At 43.5% G+C, this 22,217-nt stretch overlaps 2 protein-coding genes across 3 annotated transcripts in view; one reads left to right on the forward strand and one right to left on the reverse strand.

The window, feature by feature from the left end:
* cdh23 (cadherin-related 23) overlaps window positions 1–12,286 on the forward strand; it is a 141,417-nt gene extending 129,131 nt beyond the window's left edge. For both annotated transcript variants that reach the window (XM_061087601.1, XM_061087600.1), the window contains 28 exons: window positions 50–259; window positions 679–786; window positions 1,377–1,479; window positions 1,829–1,954; window positions 2,034–2,237; window positions 2,481–2,939; window positions 3,028–3,144; window positions 3,244–3,468; window positions 3,950–4,119; window positions 4,640–4,777; window positions 5,319–5,438; window positions 5,693–5,870; window positions 6,311–6,522; window positions 6,929–7,123; window positions 7,207–7,320; window positions 7,420–7,549; window positions 7,868–8,131; window positions 8,212–8,373; window positions 9,204–9,460; window positions 9,549–9,646; window positions 9,817–9,937; window positions 10,029–10,108; window positions 10,256–10,296; window positions 10,412–10,472; window positions 10,864–10,993; window positions 11,141–11,260; window positions 11,516–11,626; window positions 11,945–12,286. In XM_061087601.1, the coding sequence (XP_060943584.1) occupies window positions 50–259; window positions 679–786; window positions 1,377–1,479; window positions 1,829–1,954; window positions 2,034–2,237; window positions 2,481–2,939; window positions 3,028–3,144; window positions 3,244–3,468; window positions 3,950–4,119; window positions 4,640–4,777; window positions 5,319–5,438; window positions 5,693–5,870; window positions 6,311–6,522; window positions 6,929–7,123; window positions 7,207–7,320; window positions 7,420–7,549; window positions 7,868–8,131; window positions 8,212–8,373; window positions 9,204–9,460; window positions 9,549–9,646; window positions 9,817–9,937; window positions 10,029–10,108; window positions 10,256–10,296; window positions 10,412–10,472; window positions 10,864–10,993; window positions 11,141–11,260; window positions 11,516–11,626; window positions 11,945–12,286 (4,596 nt within the window). The remainder of the gene's footprint in view (window positions 1–49; window positions 260–678; window positions 787–1,376; window positions 1,480–1,828; window positions 1,955–2,033; window positions 2,238–2,480; window positions 2,940–3,027; window positions 3,145–3,243; window positions 3,469–3,949; window positions 4,120–4,639; window positions 4,778–5,318; window positions 5,439–5,692; window positions 5,871–6,310; window positions 6,523–6,928; window positions 7,124–7,206; window positions 7,321–7,419; window positions 7,550–7,867; window positions 8,132–8,211; window positions 8,374–9,203; window positions 9,461–9,548; window positions 9,647–9,816; window positions 9,938–10,028; window positions 10,109–10,255; window positions 10,297–10,411; window positions 10,473–10,863; window positions 10,994–11,140; window positions 11,261–11,515; window positions 11,627–11,944) is intronic.
* Window positions 12,287–14,062: 1,776 nt separating this feature from the next.
* Window positions 14,063–21,450, reverse strand: eif3s6ip (eukaryotic translation initiation factor 3, subunit 6 interacting protein). Its single transcript, XM_061086862.1, has 15 exons — window positions 21,297–21,450; window positions 20,762–20,792; window positions 19,602–19,812; window positions 19,400–19,479; window positions 19,116–19,177; window positions 18,935–19,004; window positions 18,753–18,826; window positions 18,353–18,524; window positions 17,983–18,137; window positions 17,728–17,898; window positions 16,638–16,771; window positions 16,176–16,349; window positions 15,762–15,951; window positions 15,501–15,581; window positions 14,063–14,281 (listed from the first exon to the last, which is right to left on the reverse strand). Exons 1-15 carry the CDS (start codon window positions 21,336–21,338, stop codon window positions 14,171–14,173), a joined length of 1,758 nt encoding a protein of 585 aa, XP_060942845.1. The 5' UTR covers window positions 21,339–21,450; the 3' UTR covers window positions 14,063–14,170.
* Between the last annotated feature and the right edge of the window lie 767 nt (window positions 21,451–22,217).

A 22,217-nucleotide genomic window follows, 5' to 3' on the forward strand; every position in this document is an offset into this window, starting at 1 on the left:
CCATAACCTATCATGAACCACTAATATTACCTCTGACTGGTTTCTTCAGGTGGTGGTGGGGGTCCGGGTCCGAGACATCAACGACAACGACCCGGTTCTCCTGAACCTGCCTTACAACACCAGCGTTAGCGAGGGCGCCTCCATACACACCTCTGTGGCCAGAGTCCGAGCACGTGACGCGGACAGCGGACGCAACGCACTGCTCACTTATAACATCACCGCGGGCAACCAGGACGGAGCCTTCTACATCAATGACACAGTGAGATCAAATGGATGTGGTTTTAGAAGAAAGAAACTGAAAAATGCAACTTGCTGATGTGGTGAAGGTGGACCAGGTGGTGGAAATAAGTGAAACCTGGAAATGGAAAGCATGTTATTGCACAAGTGCTACATCTACATCTTATGTAATGTCAGCATTTTGTGCTTGTACACCCTTAATGCAGCTACACTTACAGATCAGCAGCTTTTGTCAATATACACATTTATGTATTTGCAGCATAAATATATCGCAGTGTGTATAAACACTGCATGTTCTTTAGAGAAGGGAGTTTGAAAAGATGAATTCTGTAGCATTACAAGGTTGTACCCGCAGTTTATTTGGGATGAAACATATTGCTATATTAATAATGCAACTCTCAGCACACACATGATTCGGTTCCTCCTCTCTGTATCTCTCAGACAGGTGTGGTGCAAGTGAACAGGCCGCTGGACAGAGAGCGAGTGGCTGAGTATCGACTCACCATCACTGTCAAAGACAACCCTGAGAACCCTCGCATCGCTCGCAGGGTAAACCCTCTCTCACGTTCACACGTTTCCACACAGGCAGCTCACATGTGAATGACGCCAACATGTCATTGCTTTAGGTCGATAAATACACATTACTCATAACATGTGAAGGATATTCTGCTGATTTTCCACAGCAGAAGCTAATTTCAGAAAATTATTTAAAAAATCTACATTACTTTATTTGACAATTCTGTCCTTACCTGTCCTATCTTTAAGCAATGTTGTGGTTTCTGTTGCATCATGTTTCATATTATACTCACAATAATCCAACACACACAATTTACTTTAAATGACAGAAGGAGAATCAACCACAAAGTGGTTGTGAAGTTTTTTCTCTCAAAGCTCTAAGGTGTCATGTTTGTTTCCTCTGTGCAAAAGTTGAGAAACGGTTTTATCACAAACAAGTGAACTGTCTGCTCTATGAAAACAGCTTATTATTCTCCACTGTGGTGAAGTGCGGTGGAACAGTTTGTGGGCTGATTAACTTCTTCTTTTTTCCCCGCTAACATTCTCACCTTTATGCTATGCCACCTAATCCATTCCTACCAACATTGTTTCTTTATCCCCCTCTTTTTTCCTCACTTCACCAGGATTCAGACCTGTTGATGATCACCATTCTGGATGAGAATGACAACAGGCCCATATTCACCAGGACCAGCTACAGGGCGGAAATCACTGAGAACTCTGCAGCAGGTACAAACCAAGCAAGTGTGACTGTCACCTTCTGTCAGAGCACTGATTTGAAAAAAACACTGTCTGCAAAACTGTCTGCCCTACTTCCTGACCTTGTTTGCATATGGCTCATTTTAGTGTTTTTTCACTTTCTTGTTGAGAGGTGACATGACTTTTGTGTTGTTGTCAAGAACTCATAGGAAGACGCAGTTGATGACCTGCATCCAGAATATCCAGTCATAAACTCTGTATTTGATCAGTTATCCAAGTGGTAGGAGACACATCAACAGGTGCCAAATGAAAAAAATAAAGAAATCAAAACCTATTAATATTACCACTCCTGTCACCTCTTTGTCTCTGCCCGTCCCAGGCAGTACAGTAACAGTGTTGAATGGGCCCGTTCTGGCTCAGGATAAAGACATTGGACCTAACGCTGTCATGAAGTATCTCCTGCTGGGAGCAAGAGTGGACCTCTTTACTGTGGATTCCCAGACTGGTACGATTATGACTCTTCAGGACGCACACACAGAGGAAAGGTGCAGTGCAGCTGGTAATGTCTCTGTATCTGCCTCCAGGTCTGATTCTTGTGCGTCAGGGGGCCAGGTTGGACCGCGAGGCCTTTCAGGAGCCTCGTGTGGAGCTGTTCCTGGTTGCGGAGGACATAGGAGGTTTGAACAGCAGCGTCCCTCTGACAGTCACCATCCTGGACCAGAACGACAACCCTCCCGTCTTCAGTCCATCCAGTTTCAGTGTTCGACTCCCTGAGAACAGCCCCACTGGTGCGTGGATTGTGACCAAATGATCTGTGTGTAGTGAGTGTGCTGGGAGACATATGACTTATATATAATCCACCAGGTTTAAGTCACTGACAGGAAAGTATAGGTAGTTCACATTTAAAGTCCCAGCCTGTGATTATCTACACTTAGATTAGGGTCAGGGTTAAAGGCTTTACATGTTCACAATAATACAAGCCTGTTCATGCTTGTTTGATGGCGTCTTGCTTATTACTCTGTGTCTTTCAGGCGTGGTGGTGACTCAGCTGTCGGCCACTGATGCTGACTCGGGCTCTAATGGCTGGCTCATGTACCGTTTGGAAAGCGGTGCTCAGGACCGTTTTGTGGTCGACCCGCTCTCCGGTGCTGTCCTGGTCGGCAACAACACCCTCGACAGAGAGGAGCGTGGTTCCTACCGCCTGGTTGTCATGGCAACAGACCGTGGCACACCCCCTATGTCGGGCACTGCCACCCTCACAGTCATCTTGGATGATGTAAACGACTCCCGGCCCCGCTTTACAGAGCCCTTGACCATGATAAGCGTCAATGAGTCCACACCACCGGGCGTTGTGGTGGCCACGCTGACCGCCGAGGACCAAGATCTGCATCCCCGGCTGGAGTATTACATCATCTCAGTGGAGGCAAAGGATGATGGGAACAACCCAGTGGAGGGCCTGCAGGAGTCGTTTGGCATAGATTTACACACTGGCGAGTCATGGCTCTTACCCACCTTTAATATCTTGGTTTAGAAAGCAATAATTGGTACAATAATTATGTGTTTCTTTAAAAATTTCAGGGGCAGTGTTTGTACGCAACCCGATAAACAGAGAGCAGGTAGCTACGTTTGAGATCATTGTGTCTGTACACGACAATGCTAGTGATGTCATCGACAAGTCCGGGAGCGTTCCCAACGGTGAGTTCATTCCCCAAACCAAAATCTATGTTTAGTTTTATTTATAAGAACGTATTTACACCCCGTCTCTCTTCTCAACACGCCGCTCTCTCTTCTCAGCGAGGCTAACCATCAACGTGTTGGATGTAAATGACAACGCCCCTCGTTTCCGGCCTTTTGGCGTCTCCAACTTCACAGAGAAGATTTTAGAAGGAGCTCAGCCGGGCACAACCCTGCTGTCGGTGTCAGCTGTGGACCCCGATAAAGGTCCCAACGGCCAGGTCATCTACCAGCTGCTCCACTTGCCCCGAGGGGGATACGTTAGACTGGAGGACCCCTCTGTTGGTATGACTCTCAGCAAACTCTCAAAATAACCAAAGTTACATTTAGTTTGATTTAATATGTTTAGTGTTATTCTTTTCGTATTGCCATGCTGATTTAGAGCAGGTGAATCAAAACCATAAATGGAGCTACATTTGCCAGCTAGTTCAGGGATTTAACTTCAGCGTTGCTCTAATCAAGTGAATTGCTTCACCCTTCACAATTCTCTGTCATATACACCTACCTAATGCAGAGGTCTGCTGCCCTGTGTCAGTATCCCAGCCTGTTGATTCACTCTCTCCACACCCCAGCAACCACTTGTAGGCTCTGACGGAGGAGTTAAAGATATTGGCTCACTACTTCCCGTTATGTAAATATAATCATATGTTGAGAAGTGATGAAGTCGATGCCTAGAAGCCAAACTCTAACTATGTTCTGCTGCTGCAATGAACATCTCAAACATGAGTTGTCTGACTGAACTGTCCCTGTGTTAATAACCTTTCAGGTAAGATTGTGGCCAATCAGACGGTGGATTTCGAGCAGGTACAGTGGCTGAATTTCACCATCAGGGCCAGAGACCATGGAACTCCTCCCAGAATAGCTGAGCTTCCAGTTTATCTGCGCATCGTGGACGTCAATGACAACAACCCTGTCTTCCTACAACCTTCATATCAGGTACTGAACAGATTGTTAAGAGACAAATGAGCAGAAATGTATACTATACATATATATACTTTCAGTGCGTTTGATTTGATATAAAATAAAATTATTATTGGAGCACCTTCAACTTTTTTGTCCTCTTTAACATTATTTGTAAATGTCTGCTTTTAGGGAATTTCTTCCAACTTTGACCAGTTGCTACTTAGACTCAAACATAAATTGATCATAGGTAATTTGTCAAAGGTGACCTCATAAGTCTGGAAAAAAAATGTGTTTAGATTCAAACTGCACTAGTTGTTGGAGGCATATAACCACCACACAGTAATTCTGGTTTTGTGTGAAATATTGGGAATATGGAGAATATTGCAGTTCAAACGGTTAACTCAACTTTAGGTCAATTATGCAGCATATAAATTAGTTCATATATCCTTTAGATAGTTTAATTTCCACTTATTTGGTATGACAATATAATCTAAGAACAATCTTTTTCTTTCAGTGTCTCTGAGCCAAAGTGTTTGTTTGTCTGTGTTTGTAGGAGCCTGTGTTTGAAAACGAGAACCTGGGCACCACCATAGTTCGTGTCAGTGCTACAGATGCTGACTCTGGACTCTTTGCTGTCATTGAGTACAGCCTGGTAGACGGAGAGGGCAAGTTTGCTATCAAACCATCTACTGTAAGTTAACCCGTACATCAACACAGTGAGTTCTTAAATAACTACACTCTGTTTCTTTTACTTTACTAATGATAATTTCTACCAAAACCAGAATTTATTACAATCTTATTATTCATGCCTGAAGAAGGTTTGCTTCTTTCAGGATGTTTATTGAGAGTTTGCAAATCCATTGCCTGAGATTTAGCCAAAAAGGCCTAAACAAAAAGTGTCATAATCTATTAAAGCATAGTATCCACATGTGAGCAAAGTCTACAGACATTTCTTTTTAAATGAAGATTTACTGACATGTAAGAAGTGATCTGCATTCAGGCGTCATTAAGCCTTTTCTCTCCCAGCAGTGCTGGGTGTCAACACAGAAAGGAATCCAACTTGGAAATGAAAGTTTAAACAAAGAATTTGAATGTGATCAAAAACGATGTGAATAATTTAACCCCATTGCTCCATTTCTGTCACATACACACCGAATAAATGTCTTGATCTAACCATCACTCCCCTCAGTAGTTGTACTTCCTTCCTAATTATCCCGTCTCCTCTGTTTCAGGGAGAGATCTACATCCTCTCTCCTCTGGACAGAGAGACAAAGGACCATTACACTCTGACTGCCGTTGCTCGTGACAACCCCGGTGGCAGCCACAGCAACAGACGTGAGAACTCTATCCAGGTAAAGATCACCTATTTTAATCACACAATAATCTTTTCTGACGTCGCTGTCTATGTCATCTGCAGGTATTACTGCTCGAGTGAGTGTGATAAAAAAATTTGCTAATTATTATTACTGACAGATACATGCTCTTGTTTGAGTTGACCTCCACTATGTATCCTGAATGTGACCTTTTCTAGATTATAACCTTGTGTCAAGAATATTCAGTGGTTGACTTCCTCCTCATACGTCATCCGCCTGTTGATGCTCATCAGGTCCTGGTGACGGTTCTCGATATCAACGATGATCGGCCACGCTTCTCAGAGCGAGCGTTCAGCACCAGCGTGTTTGAGAACGAGCCCAGTGGCACGTCTGTGATCACCGTGAGAGCTACTGACCTGGATGAAGGACAGAATGGAGCGGTGCTTTACAGCATGTTGGGACCACATTCAGGTATTAATATGTCCTCAAAAGCCTCAGGGGGGGTCACTCAATGCCTCCTGTTTGCTTTAATTATCCTTCAGATGCATCTACAACTGAATTGGTGTCCAAAAATGACAAAATGAATTGATTGAATGCAGTTTAGAGAGGCATTTGTATGTGAGTGCCACAATTCACTTTTCATGTCAGGACAAAAACCACAGAGCCATAAATTCCAAGGACCTCTGTTGACCACGTGTACAAAGCTTGTAAAGATGAAGAGCCCTGTAAGCTGTATCTGTTGCCATAGAGGCTTTGGGGTAACTCCATGTTGAACTTAGGGCTACCAACTGTCCCTCTTGGAATTACTTTTTACCTTATGTAAATAATGTCACTGTATCTGGGGGGTCTGAATACTTCCTGAAATCACTGTTTAACTTTCCTTGGTCCATAAACGTTTTCTCTCCTTTTAGATGCATTTTCAATGGACCCGAACACAGGGCTGGTGCGTTCTCGCCGTCGGCTTCAGTCGTCTGAAAGTTTCAACCTGACTGTGGTGGCCACCGACCAGGGCCGCCCTCCCCTGTGGGGCACTGCAGACCTGATCATCACAGTCATAGACGTCAACGACAACAGACCTGTGTTTGTCAGGCCAGCTAATGGAACCATCATTCATATCTCAGAGGTATCAGCTGTAATGTGTCTCGATGTAGGTCACTGTCGGTACATGTGTGCGTGTTCCACTTCAGCGTGGGACCGAAGCATTTTTATTTTCTCTTTTTCACAAATCCCTATAAGAGCAACCTCCCTGTGTATGACCTTTTAGCACCAATATAATACACTGGGGTGGCTGTGGTGCTCAGGAAATGAGTCAGAGGTCCGCGCCTAACTTGTTTTAAATTTTATATGGACGATTTATTTATTGTGGATCATTTGCATCTGGCCACTATCCATTAGGGCATTTTAAGCTCAGTATAAGAAATTGATTGAAACTGTTCTACCATTTGATATACATGTGGTTTTACTCAAACCTGAAAACCCAAAAAGGTGTTCCAGATACACAACATTGGTTCTCGTTGCCCTCCGTGCAGGAGCAGCCCCCCGGTCTACCTGTGTATGAGGTGCATGCCACAGACTCTGACGAGGGCGTGAATGGAGAGGTCCGCTACGCCTTCCTGCAGACAGGAGCCGGCAACAGAGACTGGGAGAACTTCCACATCAATACCATATCTGGAGTCATCGCCACGACTGTGAAACTGGACCGAGAGAAACAGGCCCTCCATAGCGTGAGTCAACTGTCTGTGATTTCTTATGCAGTCGATACACGTATCTGTGTATGTCTCTAACTGAATCCAAACGTGTCTCTCAGCTGATCATTGTTGCCCGTGACATGGGCCAGCCCGTGCCTTATGAGACCACACAGCCTCTGCAGGTGGCGCTGTTGGACATTGACGACAATGAACCTGTCTTCCTCAAACCACCGGTGAGAATATGCTCTAATGGGATTACTTTTACATGAGATCTTCCATTAATTGTGTGTAATTGTATGTGCTGTCTTGTTCTTTGTGTGTGTGCACCTCAGCGTGGCAGCTTGCCTTACCAGTTGTTGGCAGTGCTTGAGCACTCCCCCCCGGGGACTGTGGTGGGGAACATCACCAGAGCTTTGGATGCTGATGAGGGCTCCAATGCCATCGTGTACTACTTCATTGCAGGTGAGGCTGTGGTCATCACTCATGGCCACATGCTTTGACACACGATGCTGTTCATGATGGAAATGTAATGAAAATATTTTACCAAGAGAATGTATTTATATCCTTTTAGCCTAAGTTTTTGTTTGATTCTAGAAGATTTTAGGCATGACCTAGCAGTTTGTGTGGAAGCTGTTGTATGCATTGTCACATTAAAGTCCTCATACTTGATGGATTAAATAGGAGGTTTGTTTAGATCCATCTTTCTCTCTTTCTGTTTGAAACTGATTCCTTTAGTTCTTGAGATAGCTGAACGTGAACTGTTTCCATGTCTTCCTGCAGGGGGAAACAGCGATGCCATCTTTGGCTTGAGCCTTGACGGAGAGTTGAAGTTGCACAAGGATCTGGACCGGGAGGAGATCCCGGTCTACTCCATCATCATCAAGGCCTCCAGCAACAGGAGCTGGACTCCTCCCAGGGGTCAGAGGGCAGCACGAGCCAAAGCCCTGAACCCTGCGCGTGACCCCAGCCTGCTGGAAGTCCGCATCCAACTGGAAGACATCAACGACCAGAAACCACGCTTCACTAAGGCAGAGTACACTGCAGGTAATCTACTCTCTTACACTGACTGTATGTGCTTCTGTGTAAAACCACCATAACCCTCCTTCTTTGCTTCCCTGCTCCAGGAGTTGCAGCAAACGCCAAAGTGGGTTCAGAGTTGATCAAGGTTGTGGCTATAGATAACGACATAGGCAACAACAGCTTGGTCCAATACCACATCGTCACCATCCGTTACTTCCAGTCGCCGGGCAACGGAAGTGAGGACGTTGGCAGCATCTTCACCATCGGTGAGCGTCTTTACCTAAAGTATTAATTATTGTGTCTGGAAAAATATGGTGAAGATAAACAGCCCAGACAGTCTGTACAATGTTAAGTAAAAATCAAAACTGTAGTTAACTGTAGTTACCACTGCAGGCAGGATCATATTTACTACAAATATCTCATAATACTTAATAAAAGAAACTTCATATAGAGCTGGTTAGACATTATTTAAAAGGCTGGAGCCGATCAAATTTTATATTTTCACCAAATCTCATGAAAAGTCTGTAGTCTGTGTCTCAGTATAGTTTGTATTTCATTGTGTGTGTTTTCTCTCAAATGAGACTCATTGATGTTTTGCTCTGATTTTCATTCTTTTTTGGGATGTTTTCAATTTTTGTTTTTGGACGGTGCTGGAGCTCTATGGCAGTAAAACAAAACCCATCAGACTTTGGACACAAAGGAGATATCTGTAGGATATTTAGTTTTTCTTTGGATTTGTTCACAAGAAAAGTATAAAAACTCAAATTAAATGTACAAATTTATATAAATGCAACAATTTTGTTTGTGAATCTGAATTGAATGCTTTCTTCTGAAATGCAGAGTTGAACTGAAATGGCTTCCACAATCTGACTTAGCCTCGAATACAACTCATTCAATAGACATGTATTTGCTTCCTGCGCCTCCCTACTATATAATTCTCTTTATCTTTTAATGAAACCGTGTGTGTATTTCTGACACATCACACAGAATACAGTCCCATATTGTATTCACTTTCTGTGTTTCGAGAGCTTGTCTTTGCAATGAGTCAAATTCATGTCCTATACTGAGACAATATTTTCTGCCATGATTTCCACAGGTTTGACAGATGGTATCATCAGAACCTACGACCTCTTCACTGCCTACAACCCAGGCTACTTTCAGCTGGAGATTTTGGCGTGCGACTTTGCCGGACACAGCACAACGACCAATGTGAACATCTATATTCTCCGCGATGACCAGAGGGTCAAGATAGTCTTCAACGAGATCCCTGATTTTGTGCGAGAAAACCAGGAGGACTTTATCAACCTCCTGTCCAACATCACTGGAGCTACCGTCAACTTAGATGACGTTCAGGTACAAAGCTTTTCCATTGTAAGCTTTAAACTTTTTTCGTATCTCGTAAAAACATCTGACATTTTTGTCTCACGTTGTTTTTTTTCAGTTCCATGTGGACAAAAAAGGCAGAGTGAATTATGCACAGACGGACATTATGATCCATTTCGTCAACAATCAGACCAACACCATCCTGGATGTTGAGAGGTAGACTGTTCCTTCCCTCATGAAATAGATCTTTCACTGCGGAGCTACATCATAACACTGACTGTATTTACATTAGAGCTGCTCTCTTCTTTCACGGCGATACGTAGGAATGTGCCGCTCTTCTATTCTGACACAAGTTTACACGTGGTCTGGTGCTTTATCTGTTGCAGGGTGATCCAGATGATCGATGAGAACAAGGAGCAGCTGAGAAACCTGTTCAGGACGTACAACGTGGTGGACGTTCAGCCTGCGGTCAGTGACAAGCTGCCCGACGACATCTCCACGCTCCAGGTCTGTGAGGCTCGGACTTCCAGAAATCCCTCAAGTTGTCGTGAATGTTTTTTTGATGCTTTAAAACTTTCTCTCTGCTTCTCATTGACAGCTGGTCATCATCATCCTGGCTGTGCTGCTGTGCTTGGCGGGAATTCTGTTTGTCACAATGAACTGGCATTATCGCAGAGTGTAAGAATCATTCCGATTTTTGTAAAAGGCCCATTTGTGTTGACATACGATTTTTCTTTGCATTGAATCATTTGAAACCTGCTCAGGTATTGAGCAGTGTTGTCAACTTGTTTATGATCTCGACTTGACTCTGTTCTTGTGGTGCAGACACCAGAGGAAGCTGAAAGCAATCGTTTCCGGATCAACTGGTGAGAGGAAGCGTCATTAAGGGGACGGCCCCGCCAGCTGCAACAACATCTGTATAACATGTTAACTGTAGAAAGGCTGTTGTACTGACTCAATTATTTTTCCTGCACCGCCCAGGGAACCAGGGTCTAATGGATATCCTGGACATGCCCAACACTAACAAGTACTCCTTTGAGGGGTGAGATAATGGCTTCATTTTCACAGCTCTAGGGCGCACAAGGGAATTCCCTCCAAATATCACTTTGTGGCGCATTCCCCTGAAAAAATTCATTCAGTGTTTTTCCACTTGTTATGATTATTTGTCTGAAGATTAAGGGCAGATTCATTGGAGACTCTGGGAGGTCACAGTACTTAACCAAGAGATATTTCCAGAATATAAAACTTTTTTTGTACGCACTAACCATCCTGTAATGGGTTTCTCAAAATGCAACACATTACTTTTTCAAATAATGCTTTTAGTCTACTGTTATTGTAACACAATCTATCTTCAAGTTCTCTGTAAATCTTTCCCTTATTATTCTTCCATTTTGTTAATGTGGTGTTTGATTCTACTGTGTTTGTGTTCGTAGGGCGAATCCCGTGTGGCTGGACCCGTTCTGCCGTAACCTGGAGCTGGCCGCCCAGGCTGACCACGAGGACGACCTGCCGGAGAACCTGAGTGAGATCACCGACCTGTGGAACAGCCCCGCACGCACTCACGTCAGTACCAAGAGGAATCTGAATCATTATATATACTTTATATATTTATGTCTCTCAACTACATTCTGACAATGTTGCTCTCTGAGTCGATCCCACTGCACAGCTGTACCCTCACTATATATTTCTAACCAGTGTGTTTTCCTACAGGGAACATTCGGTCGAGAGCCTCAAGCAAAGCCCGAGGACGATCGCTACCTGAGAGCAGCCATTCAGGAGTACGACAACATCTCTAAACTGGGCCAGATCATGAGGGAGGGGCCTATCAAGGTGAGAAACCCGCAAGATTATCCAGGGAAGCGTTCACACACGTGATCGCTCTGTCATTGGTAACCTACTGTCTCCCTCAAGCCTCATCAAATCATTAGGTTACCTCCTCCGGTCAGTCCTGAGAAGAGGAGAGGTGGATTCGAGGACTTTAAATAGGCCGTTGAGATCCAGAGGATTAGACTCCTGCTGATTACCATATATAACAACTGTTACAGTGAGAGTGTGAGGTGTTGATCCTAACTGCTGTCGTGTCAGGGTTCCCTGCTGAAGGTGGTCCTGGATGACTACCTGAGGCTGAAAACGCTCTTTGCAGCTCGACTCGTCACTGTGTCCACCAGCCAGGGAGATGAGTCATCAGTCACTGAGGTGGGCTCGGGAGATCGGATTATCTGTTTGCATCTACTGCTCCTCTCTGGCCACGCTGGACACTGATCTTGATTTCCTTTGATTTCCCATTCTGACGTCCTGTCGGCTGCTGTGGAACCTTCCCTCTGCAAATCTATTGTCTCACTGCATCTTTTACTGAACCTGAGTGTTTTCAACCTTACTGAAACGTTTCCCTCTGGTTTATCTCTGTCCAGCTCTTCCTCCAGGCTCTTCCTTGCAAATCTGTTATCTTTTGTGTTCTATAGAAAAGCTATTAATCGAAAGCTTGATTCATTCTCATCTCCTCTCCTTCAAAAGCTGATCCAGAGCGACCTCGACGACGATGAGGACGGAAGTCTGGGCATGGGCGGAGGGCGTGGCACTCTGCGCTTCAAGCACAAGCTTCCTGTCGAGCTGAAGGGTCCCGAAGGTGTGCACGTGGTCCACGGCAGCACGGGTACCCTCCTGACCTCTGACCTCAACAGCCTGCCGGAGGACGACCAGCGGGCCCTGGCGCGTTCCATGGAGGCGCTGAATTCAGACGGGGGGCTTTACTGTGAGCGCAACGCCCGCACAGAGTCTGCAAAGTCCACCCCGATGCACCGTCACAAGGACGGAGACACCCGGTCAGAGAATCCCTTGGAGATCACAGAGTTATGACTAGCCGAGGCCTCGCTGGTCTGAGCGCCGTCATGACTCGTGTGTGTCCTTGCGCCGCCACCCTGCCGAGGTACGGGAGGATCGTCGGAGGAGGAGTGTGTGTAGTCCAGGGAACCTCATCGGCCAACCTCATTGCATCAGTGAGACCAGAGGATCGACTCTGGCATGTTGAAGATGATCCCTCTTCTGATGCTTCAAGAGAAGTTTCATTCAAAAGACCTGTAGGAAACTTCAAATCTAGAAGGGCACCGGTCGTCAGCGAGACAAAATCAACTGGTGTCATCGACTGTCATCCAAAGAGCTATGTGGAAAAGAAAGATGAACCCTCCCTGTGGGAGAAGCTTGATGATCTACAACCTTAAAATCAACTGAAGGTGCCTCATTCCCACTTCTCCTTTCGAAGTCACCTGGACTGCAGACACTCATACCAACACACACACACACAGACCAGCAGATGGCCATCACTGCAACACTGAGCTAATGAGACAATTCCTGATCATGTTTGAGTATTTTTTGTAATGCAAAAAAATATAAAAAATCAGTGCAGAAGGAGTGAGGCTGGAACAGAATACTTCTCTCTTTCAGGTATTTGATACTTTCTGTCGCTAAGAGTTATCAATGGCCATTTAATGCAGACAAGAGCACTTTGAATATTTCCCCCAGCGATGCTTACGGAGTGGATTTCACCAGGAGAAAGAGCGAAAGGAGCCTAACCGCTTTAAAATGGTGACAGTAGTTTGATGAAAGACTTTTTTATTAACTGCAAAAAGTCTTAACACTGAGTCTGCAGAGAAGTAGTGAACGCTCACACCGTGATCCTACTCTGTTTTTAGCATGGACTGAACCAGTTGTGCACAAGAAGAATCCTTCCCGAGAATATTTATGAAGGTGAACGAACAACATTTCACACTGGAGAAAAAAAAAACGAATTAATTAATTTGATATTGAAGGCTGAACTTATTGATGGAATTTAAATAAATATGAATTATCCCGTTTTTATAGACATTAAGATGGCATCGTGCCCACAGAGACTTTACACTGCCAACTGAGGGAGTAAGAGTCAACGTTTGCTTTATTTTTTTATTTTCTAGAAAATATTATGGAATCAAAAGATATTTTTGAAGATAAATGCTGGCTTACCAAATTAGGTAAAAAGATTAACTCTGGATGTTTGGACTTGGTGTATATTGTGCTATAGTGACATGTATGTTGTTCTATTTTCCTTTATATGACAATTGACAGTTTCTGATGAGTGGTGTTTTTAAAATATTTTTTTTATATTCTCATTTTGTAAGTTTTTATTTCTTTGTCGTTATTGTCACCAGCCCTGAGATCTGTGTTGGGAAATGTTGTTGAATGATGTGATAATAAAAGAAATATGCAATGACCTCTGACCTCAGTTGGTGAGAGAGGAGCCAGAAACAAATAATCAACGGATGCAGTAAAATAAAATCCAAGCAGACACACAGTCTGAAAAAAATTAATGACCCATGAAACTATATATTTGTCCCCATGATGATTCCAGTTGACTTCTATTGTTCTCAAAGGTCCGATCTGAGCAGACCTTTCAAGAGAAACAGACCAATAATAATAAAAATAAGGCCATTATATTAGTGTACTGAATTCTGGTGGGACCTGCCAGAAATACCTGCATCCTTGCATGCCTATATATGGCACTTCCCTTGACAATAAGTAAGTTTTCAAAAACTCAGAAAGCTGAGGGCTTGGTAAATACTGCCATCTAGTGGTTGTAGGAAGAAAATAATCAAACTGAGGTTTTAGCACATCACTCCATCCTTTTATTGTTACATAGAAAAGTTTCCACCAGTAATATTTCTCAAACAGCTTGCAAGAGGCTGAAGGGGCCGACCACTCCGCTGCTGCTCACACTGCTCTGGTCGCCGTGCTTGCTGGAGTCGTGGTGGCGGGGGTGGTGGTGGTGGTGGTAGTGGTGGTGCCAGGGACAACCGCTCCCTTCTTCATCGTCTTATTCAACTGTAGGCAAAGACACATTTATTTTTCAGGGTGAGGAATCCAGCCTACCTATAATGTCACCTTTTCCCATACTGGAAAAAATGAAATGCCTTAAAGCAGGGGTGTCAAACATATGCGGGCCGTATACGGCTCCAGCTTGGCCCGCCGGATGCAAGGCTTGCTCGAAATTTAAAAAAATAAAAATAAAAATTACATTTTTTTTTTATTTAAATAATAAAAAAAAATGTCAAAACCGCCAACCAAGTTGAAAATAACGTATGATGAAGCCTGTCTTGCTCTTGGGTTCACAGTAAAAGAAGGGGGGGATGAGGAGAGACTAGTGTATATTTTAGGTCTGAAAACTCTGGCAGTTGACAGTATGAGACCCAACAAATTAAGAAGACACTTAGAAACATTACACCCCAGTCACATGCATGTGTTATTTTTGGTTGAACTTCATCATCGTTGTAACAAAGTGATTTAATTTATTGTTTCTCTATTTTTGAAAAAGTACAGATTGATGGAGGAATGTAGTGATAAATAGCACCAAAAGTACTTCAATAAGGTTGAATTTAAGCAAAGCTGAAACAGCTTAACAAAAAAATAAAGCCTGTTTTAATATATCTGTTTCCTACCATTATTGTTGTGGAAATCGTTGTTAATGATTATTGCGAGAAATAATTTAAATTGATGTGATCAGACATTCTCTTCACATATATTATTATTATTATTAAAATGTGATCTTTGCAACTTTGTTATTCAGGAAGTTTGTATCAAACAAGAAGCCCTTCGTACTAATCAATACCTTCGAAGTAGTTCTCAGTTTCAAAAAGGTTGGTGAGCCCTGCCATAGACCATCGGTTCCCAAACTGGCGTACGGGGTACGCAAAGTGGTTCAGGGGGTACGCAGTGGTGTGCACGGAGCCCCGGGGGGCTGGAATCCCACCTCAGCCGGCGCACGCCTGCCCTCACCTTTCACTTTCAATGCGTGTGATAGACTCCTAGGTCCGTGTTCCAAGAAGGGTCAGACGCGACGTAATCCAGGGCAGAGGGGCGTGGTGGCGGCAGTGAAAAAACGGGGGGGTACGAAGCTATTATGCTATGATTTTACTGGTCTGGCCCACTTGAGATCAAAGTGGGCAGTATGTGGCCCCATAACAAAAATGAGTTTGACACCCCTGCCTTAAAGTAAGCAACTCAAACTTTCTGTACATCCAGAGACATACACATCACCACTCACCTCCTCAAACTTGTGGATCTGTCTGATGAAAAAGTCTCCATACCGACGAGCTACCTTGGTGTCAGCAATGTGGATCATGTCCTGTGGGAGAGAGAGAAACATAGAACACCTTTAAACAACCTGCAACAGTGAGCTATGTAACCCTTTCATATTATGTATTTCATACACTACATGTGAGACCACGTGGAGCTGCTGTAGGAATAACAGAATCCGTCTGAACTCCACTGTATCTTTTGAAATGCATCAAAGACTTTTACACACCTTGTCGATATAAAAGTCGACCTCCGAAGCGGACTGGAACTCTCCTTCAAGAGCTGAGATGCCGCTGGTCCACACGAGGTTCTTCATCTTGTGCTTGAAGACGAGCAGCTGGATACGGAACTCCTGCTCCGTCATGTCCAGGAAACCTGCCAGCTTGGCTACTGGCATGGTGGTGTAGAGCTTCAGGAAGCTGTGGGGACAAACTGAGACTTAGACACTGTGTACAGACATCCTGCAACCACATTCAAGTCGAGAGGCTTCTCGAGATAATCCAACTGTTTCTGAAAGACCAGATTAGGAAAGATAAAAGAAAAACTAAATTACATGAATCCTAAATGTTTTTAGTTTTAGTACCACCTAATACAGATATATATATATAACTGTGACCCGCTCAAAGTTGAGAGTATGCTCTACCTGCGGATGGTGGTGAGCTGCGCCTGCTGCTGCACTTCCTCGGTAAAGACCTTCAGCTGCTGCTGGAACGGTTCTTTGTGGTAGTTGGGGTGGAGATTTTCATAATTTGGCACCACAGGCGACAAGAACTTCGGACAGGCGAAGCTGAACTGTTCCTCGAATATCTGCATGTCTCTGATATGGAAAAACAACACTTTATTCAACACGGCTCCTGTTACCCACAGTGCACTGCAGGGAAAGATGTAAAAGATGGAACTAAATTCCCCAAACCAAATGAAGCTACAGAAGAGAATACACAGTATCCTAGTAAAACTTGTTGTTCTGTACTTTTATGCTCATCTTTGATCAGACAGAAAAGATAAAAAACCTCCCTCCAGTAAGGAAAAACACAAATAAAATCTGAGAAAATCCTCTTCATCAAATACATTGGCTCCCATGTGATGTGAAGAATATGTTCCTTACCCTTTCTGCATCCGCAGCATCTTGTCTCCGTACTTCTCCCTCAGCTGGGTGTGGATGCTCTCATCAATGCGCATCGGGTACATGGTGAGTGCGATGGCCAGCAGACCGTGCATCTGCTCGTTCTGTTTGTTAATCTGTAAATGAATGAAAATATCAAGACGTCATTAGAGCTTCTGAAAAGATCCTCTTTAGAACTGACAGCTTTCAACCAGGAGAAGGCTCCCTGCTTTATACAGTGGAAACACGTGACAGTACTGTTCCTCTCAGTGTCCATTAATCTGGCTCCACACTGAACCAGGGAGGTCATGATACCAAACATTTAGTAGACGATACCTATAACGTGAAATGTTCACGTTTCTCAATACTCATTTCGTTACCATGGCAAAAAAACTAAACATAAATCCTATTTACTTCAACACACACGATATAAAGAATATTTGAACATACAAAAAGCAGTGGCTACGTATCCTTCAAGTAATGAATAAAAAGAAAAGGCTTTAATACATAATAAAACAACCGTGGTACGTAGGAAAATTGAGATTTAAGTTATCAGGTAAAGCTCATTGAATGTAAGAAAACAGCAGAGGCTGCCCATGTAATGGACACACACACCTATAAACCAAAGTATCGGTTTTCATAACATCCCTATGTTTGAAACCAATTGAGCCAAACCAAGCACACCACCTCCTCCAGTTGACCTATTCTGGTATTTTTACCCAGTGTGAGTTTACAAATACATCCGATTACAATGTGTGTGTGTGTGTGTGTGTGTTTGTGTCAGTGAGCGAGAAAGAGAGCAGGTGGAGTCGGGAAGAGCTGAATTATGAATGAATGCTTAGCTACAAAGAAAGATTTCACTCATTGAAGCAAATGATCACTTTGTGTTGATTGAAATGACGCCACCATCAACACCAAACTAATAAAGGATTAAATTGCAGCGGGTCCTAGACGTCAATCAGAAAGACAGATTAAGCCTCAAGGAAAGCGATTAGTAAAACCTACTATTCCATATCAAAATGGCTGCCTTGGAAAAGGTCTATTAATGGGAAACACTGATCCTGCAATTAAAGAAAGCACGGCTCTGACTGACCATCTCATATTTGTATGTTGACCTCTGGAACATGTTTCTCGTCCTCTGGATGTAGAGCAGGATGTTGGCGAAGACTCGGATGGCGTCCTGGTAACGCCTCATCATCAGGTAGGCAAATCCCACGTAGTAATAGGTGGTGATCTGGCACTCGGGCACGCGGGAGTACATGCTCTGAGAGACAGGAAACAAATCGTCATCACTGGTCCTTCTCAGGCGGGTTCTTCTCTGCATCCGTTACTGTTAGCTGAGTCTCACCTTCTTGTTGAGCTCGATGTTCTCCAGGACTTTGATGGCCTGGTAATAATCCCCCAGCAGAGAGTGAAGCCTCAGGAGCCCCACCAAGCTGAAGTAACCCAACATCTTGTACAGGGAGTGACGCCCATATTCTCCAGCCACACTCTCCGGGTCTCCTACAACATGCAAACAAGGAACGTACATGTTACACATATGCTACATGTCTCATATAATACCTAAACTTAATATGCTGACGTTGACTTCACTCCAAAAAAGCAAAGAGCTACACTACAGAGAACCTAAACGGTAACTTATTTTGGTGACCTTGAACAATGAGTGAAGCCTATTGACTTCTTAAAACTACAAGTATCTCCACAACATTCTTCCTCACCTCCGCTGGTGTACACCTCAAGCTGGCCGTTGATGTTGCTCTTGTCCACCAATGAGTGGAGAACGTTGAGGACGCTGTGGACGTTCCAGATCTTCGGGTTGTTCCTCAGGAATTCAATCTCCTCCTCGGACTTCTTGGCCGTCTTACAGCGGTACTGACTGAACGATTGGAACTGAAGAGAGGCACTCGTGTTAAAGGCATTTACACACACTGTCTATGGGCTTTTAGACAGGAAAGAGATAAGAAGTTACCCCTATGAGCCATGTTCAAAAAACCTTAAAATGTCTGGACTCAACTATTTGAGCTGGTCTTAATTTAAGCACAAATTCGTACACCTGTCTCTTTGTTATGGGCAAGTTTTGTCAATAGATGGAAATGTGAAAAATATTGTTTTCTATACCTGATAGATGAATTCATCGATGATGTCCCACAGCCACTGGTTCGGCAGTTCCAGAGGGGCGGGGCCATCAGCATCTGTTTACGGTCAGAAATATTCTCCTTTAACTCGCTTTTCATCGCTGGCTCTTATAGATACATAATTACTGATGGGAGATAAATGTGACACATATTGTTGAAGCTTACTGAGAATGTAATTGAAGAGGTTGCAGTAGTTGTAGTACGACTCAAACCTCTGGTCCAAAGTCGGCCCGCCCTGAATATCAAGAAAACAATATTTGTAATTAATACTGGAGAGGGGTTTGTGGCAGGTTTCTCAGAAATGAAGGAGGACGTCGATGTCAGTTTGTATTGAGCAGTTACTCACGCTGACTTTAGCGTAGATGTGTCTGTAGTAGAGCTCCTTGTAAAGGATGAGGAACACAGCATCTGTTTGAGGAAAACATTGACATTAAAGGGATAGTTCAGCAAAAATGTGAAGTTCACTCCCCCTCCATCTGCATAGCGATGAGTAGATAATGAGTGAAGTAAGATTTTCGGTGAACTATCCTTTGACACATTTATACTGTAGATTTAAGACAAAATTGAATCATTAAATAATTTCTACAAGGAAAAACAAATGGTAGTGTTGATGCTGGATGACACACTTACCGTTACCGACGAGTGCTGCTATGGCCTCAGCCTCTGGCCAGGGAGAGTTCTTAAAGAAACGCTCCGTCAACTTGTTCCAGCTGTAGAGCAACAAAACAAGACAGAAAAGAAACTCAGATCATTAGAAACAACTAATTACTTTGGTACATCTCTTGAAATAGATATTACCACAGCAGGGGTCAGGGGCGGGGTTTGCATTTACCTGTTGTCATAGACGTCCTGGATCTCGTAGATCTTCTGCTCGATGCTCTCGCTCGAGACGCTGTTGGACTGCAGCTCATAAACCTTCTGGTCAATCAGGTCGGAGGTGGTCTTGTGGAAATACTGCAGGAAGTTCTTGATCACCTCTGGAATCACGCTGTAGGTCTGCTGCTCGTACTGCCTCTCGTACGCCAGGTCGGCTTTAGGGTCGCCTGCAGGGAGATGGGAGCGTGAGGAGGAGACACTGACGCAGCGTCACTCCACTAAATGAAGTATTCAGGATATATGCAGCTGAGCTCGGACTAGGGTTGCAAAGGGGTGGAAAATTTCCCGAAAATTTCCATGGGAAGTTAAGCTCTGGAATTTTGAGGGGAAAAAACTACGCAAATTAAACGCTGAGCAATATAAATATAATTCAAAACTCTATTTTAAAGATGTATGGAATGCAGCACACACTGCATGTTGAGTTTCAACCCTCCACTGTGCATTCTTCCATCACATGCACAGATAATTCCCAGCATCCTTCACTCTACAGCAGGACTATTGAGGCCTGCTGTAGTGTGCAGGACTAGTCAGGTAAGTGTCGATGAATATATTAGCATGCTGATTGAGGATTGTTCATCTGCACATCTAGCCTATTTCTATTCATTTATCCATCAATTGTAAAATATTTTACAGACGATTCCAATTGTTTGGCTAACTATTTATTTCTCTGGCATTGCATTAGTGTTTTTTTTACAAACTTTTTTCTCATCTTATTCTACAGAACAATGACACATGCACTAACTCATGTGTGGAGACATTTCACCCCATCCAATGTAGAAGAAAAGGCTGTGTACATTTGCAAATACTGTGCAAAGACCTATGTTAAGAATGACACAACAATGCAGAAGCATATAGTCAAGTGCCCAACGTTTCCTCAGGGCTCAAATCAGCCTATGACAAAACAAAATGTTTATATTCATGTCTGTTTATGACAAGGTAAAAACAGTTAGTATAAATTACCAACAACATTTACAGTTTATTCCCGTTAATTCCCATGGGAAGTTTCCAACTTCGAATATTCCCGGAATTTTGCAACCCTAGTGCGGACTGTAGAGAAGTGTTTATACAGGAAATGTGACATCATTTATTTGGTTGGACAGACGTGTGCACACTCACCAGTGTGCCGGTCGCAGTCATACGGATCATACTGGGAGGAAACAGAGCAGATACACATTTATTACTATTGACAAACTAACATATGTCTGTCAGACAGGCCCTTATTAATGACGTCAGCTTGTTTGGTCTAAAACGTTATCGTCTCCCTTAATTTCTATTTATATTATTTATCAAAGATAGAATTCAAAACGTAGAGCATACAGACACATGCAATACTTTACAAAGGATCGAGGACACGACATGTCCAGAGGCAGATGGACAGACGACAGGTCACTCATTGAAAAACACTAGTGATCCTCTACCTGACATCAGAAGCCACATAACGTTACCCTGACGTCACACGGACTGGGCTTAGCATGCATTGTCCCGGATCGTATTGACACCATGCTAACTCATCACAAGCTACTGTTCTACCGTGAGTGTTAGCTGTGCAGCTAGCCGGCTAGCAGGCTACCGCTAGCTAGCGTGTCGGTGTTGTGATCATAGATGGTTGTGATCGCAGAGGTTTGAAATGTGTAAGAATAAATCTATTTACCCGGACTTCTTCCGCCTCGTTGAACGCACTGGGGGTGGTCATGATTCTAAGCTCGTAGCTTAGCGAAGGAGGAGAACGTGCGATCTGTTAGCTAAACCAGCTAAAGCACGCAGCCGGCGCAGGAGAGGCGGAAACGGAAGGAAGAAGCTGTGACGTAAACGTGGAAAGCAGCAGGCAGTGAAGCATCATGGGAAAATGTGTAGCGTGTTCTTCTTCTTCCCGGCAGACTAGGCACTATTAAGCGTATTGCTGCCTCCCAACGGCAGGGAGTCGTCACTGCAGCCCTCTCCTTTGATTATTGTTGTTACAGACATTTTTTATTGTCAAATGAAAAGAGATAACATGAAGCAGTCACTGTCAATGAAATACTTGGATCACAGGCTCTCTTTAAGCAATGCTCAGTAATTTCAACCACAAAAAAAATAAAATAGAAATAGTATAAAATAGAATAAAAAAATAATAAAATAGAATAACAATAAAATAGAATATCAAAAATTTAAAGTAGAAAATAAAATATATATATCTAAATATATATCTTTACATGTTCTAGTCCCCAGTTTACCCGCTGCTGTAGAAGGCTCCATCCTTTCTTTGACCCACATGGTGAAGCCTCCTCACTGAGGGAGAACATGTGCAGCAGTGATGAACCCAGCCTTGACTCCTCCGGCTGCATGAAGCTCCTCCTGAATGTGTTTCCATGCAGCATGCTCAGCCTTCTAATTATTGTGTTTTCTTTGTCTTAGGTTTCCCCTGCTGCAGTTTTTTCTTGGTTAATATTGGTATCTAATATCTTCCTTTTTGGCACAATTTACTTATTTAGTTTGTTTGAATTGTTTTCTGTGTTTGTTTGTTTGAACTGGGTTACACTACACCATTACTGGGTATATTGTTTATGGTTATATTCTAAATTTCTACAATAGT

The sequence above is a fragment of the Limanda limanda genome, chromosome 15, assembly GCF_963576545.1.
Source record: "Limanda limanda chromosome 15, fLimLim1.1, whole genome shotgun sequence".
Classification (NCBI taxonomy): Eukaryota; Metazoa; Chordata; class Actinopteri; order Pleuronectiformes; family Pleuronectidae; genus Limanda; species Limanda limanda.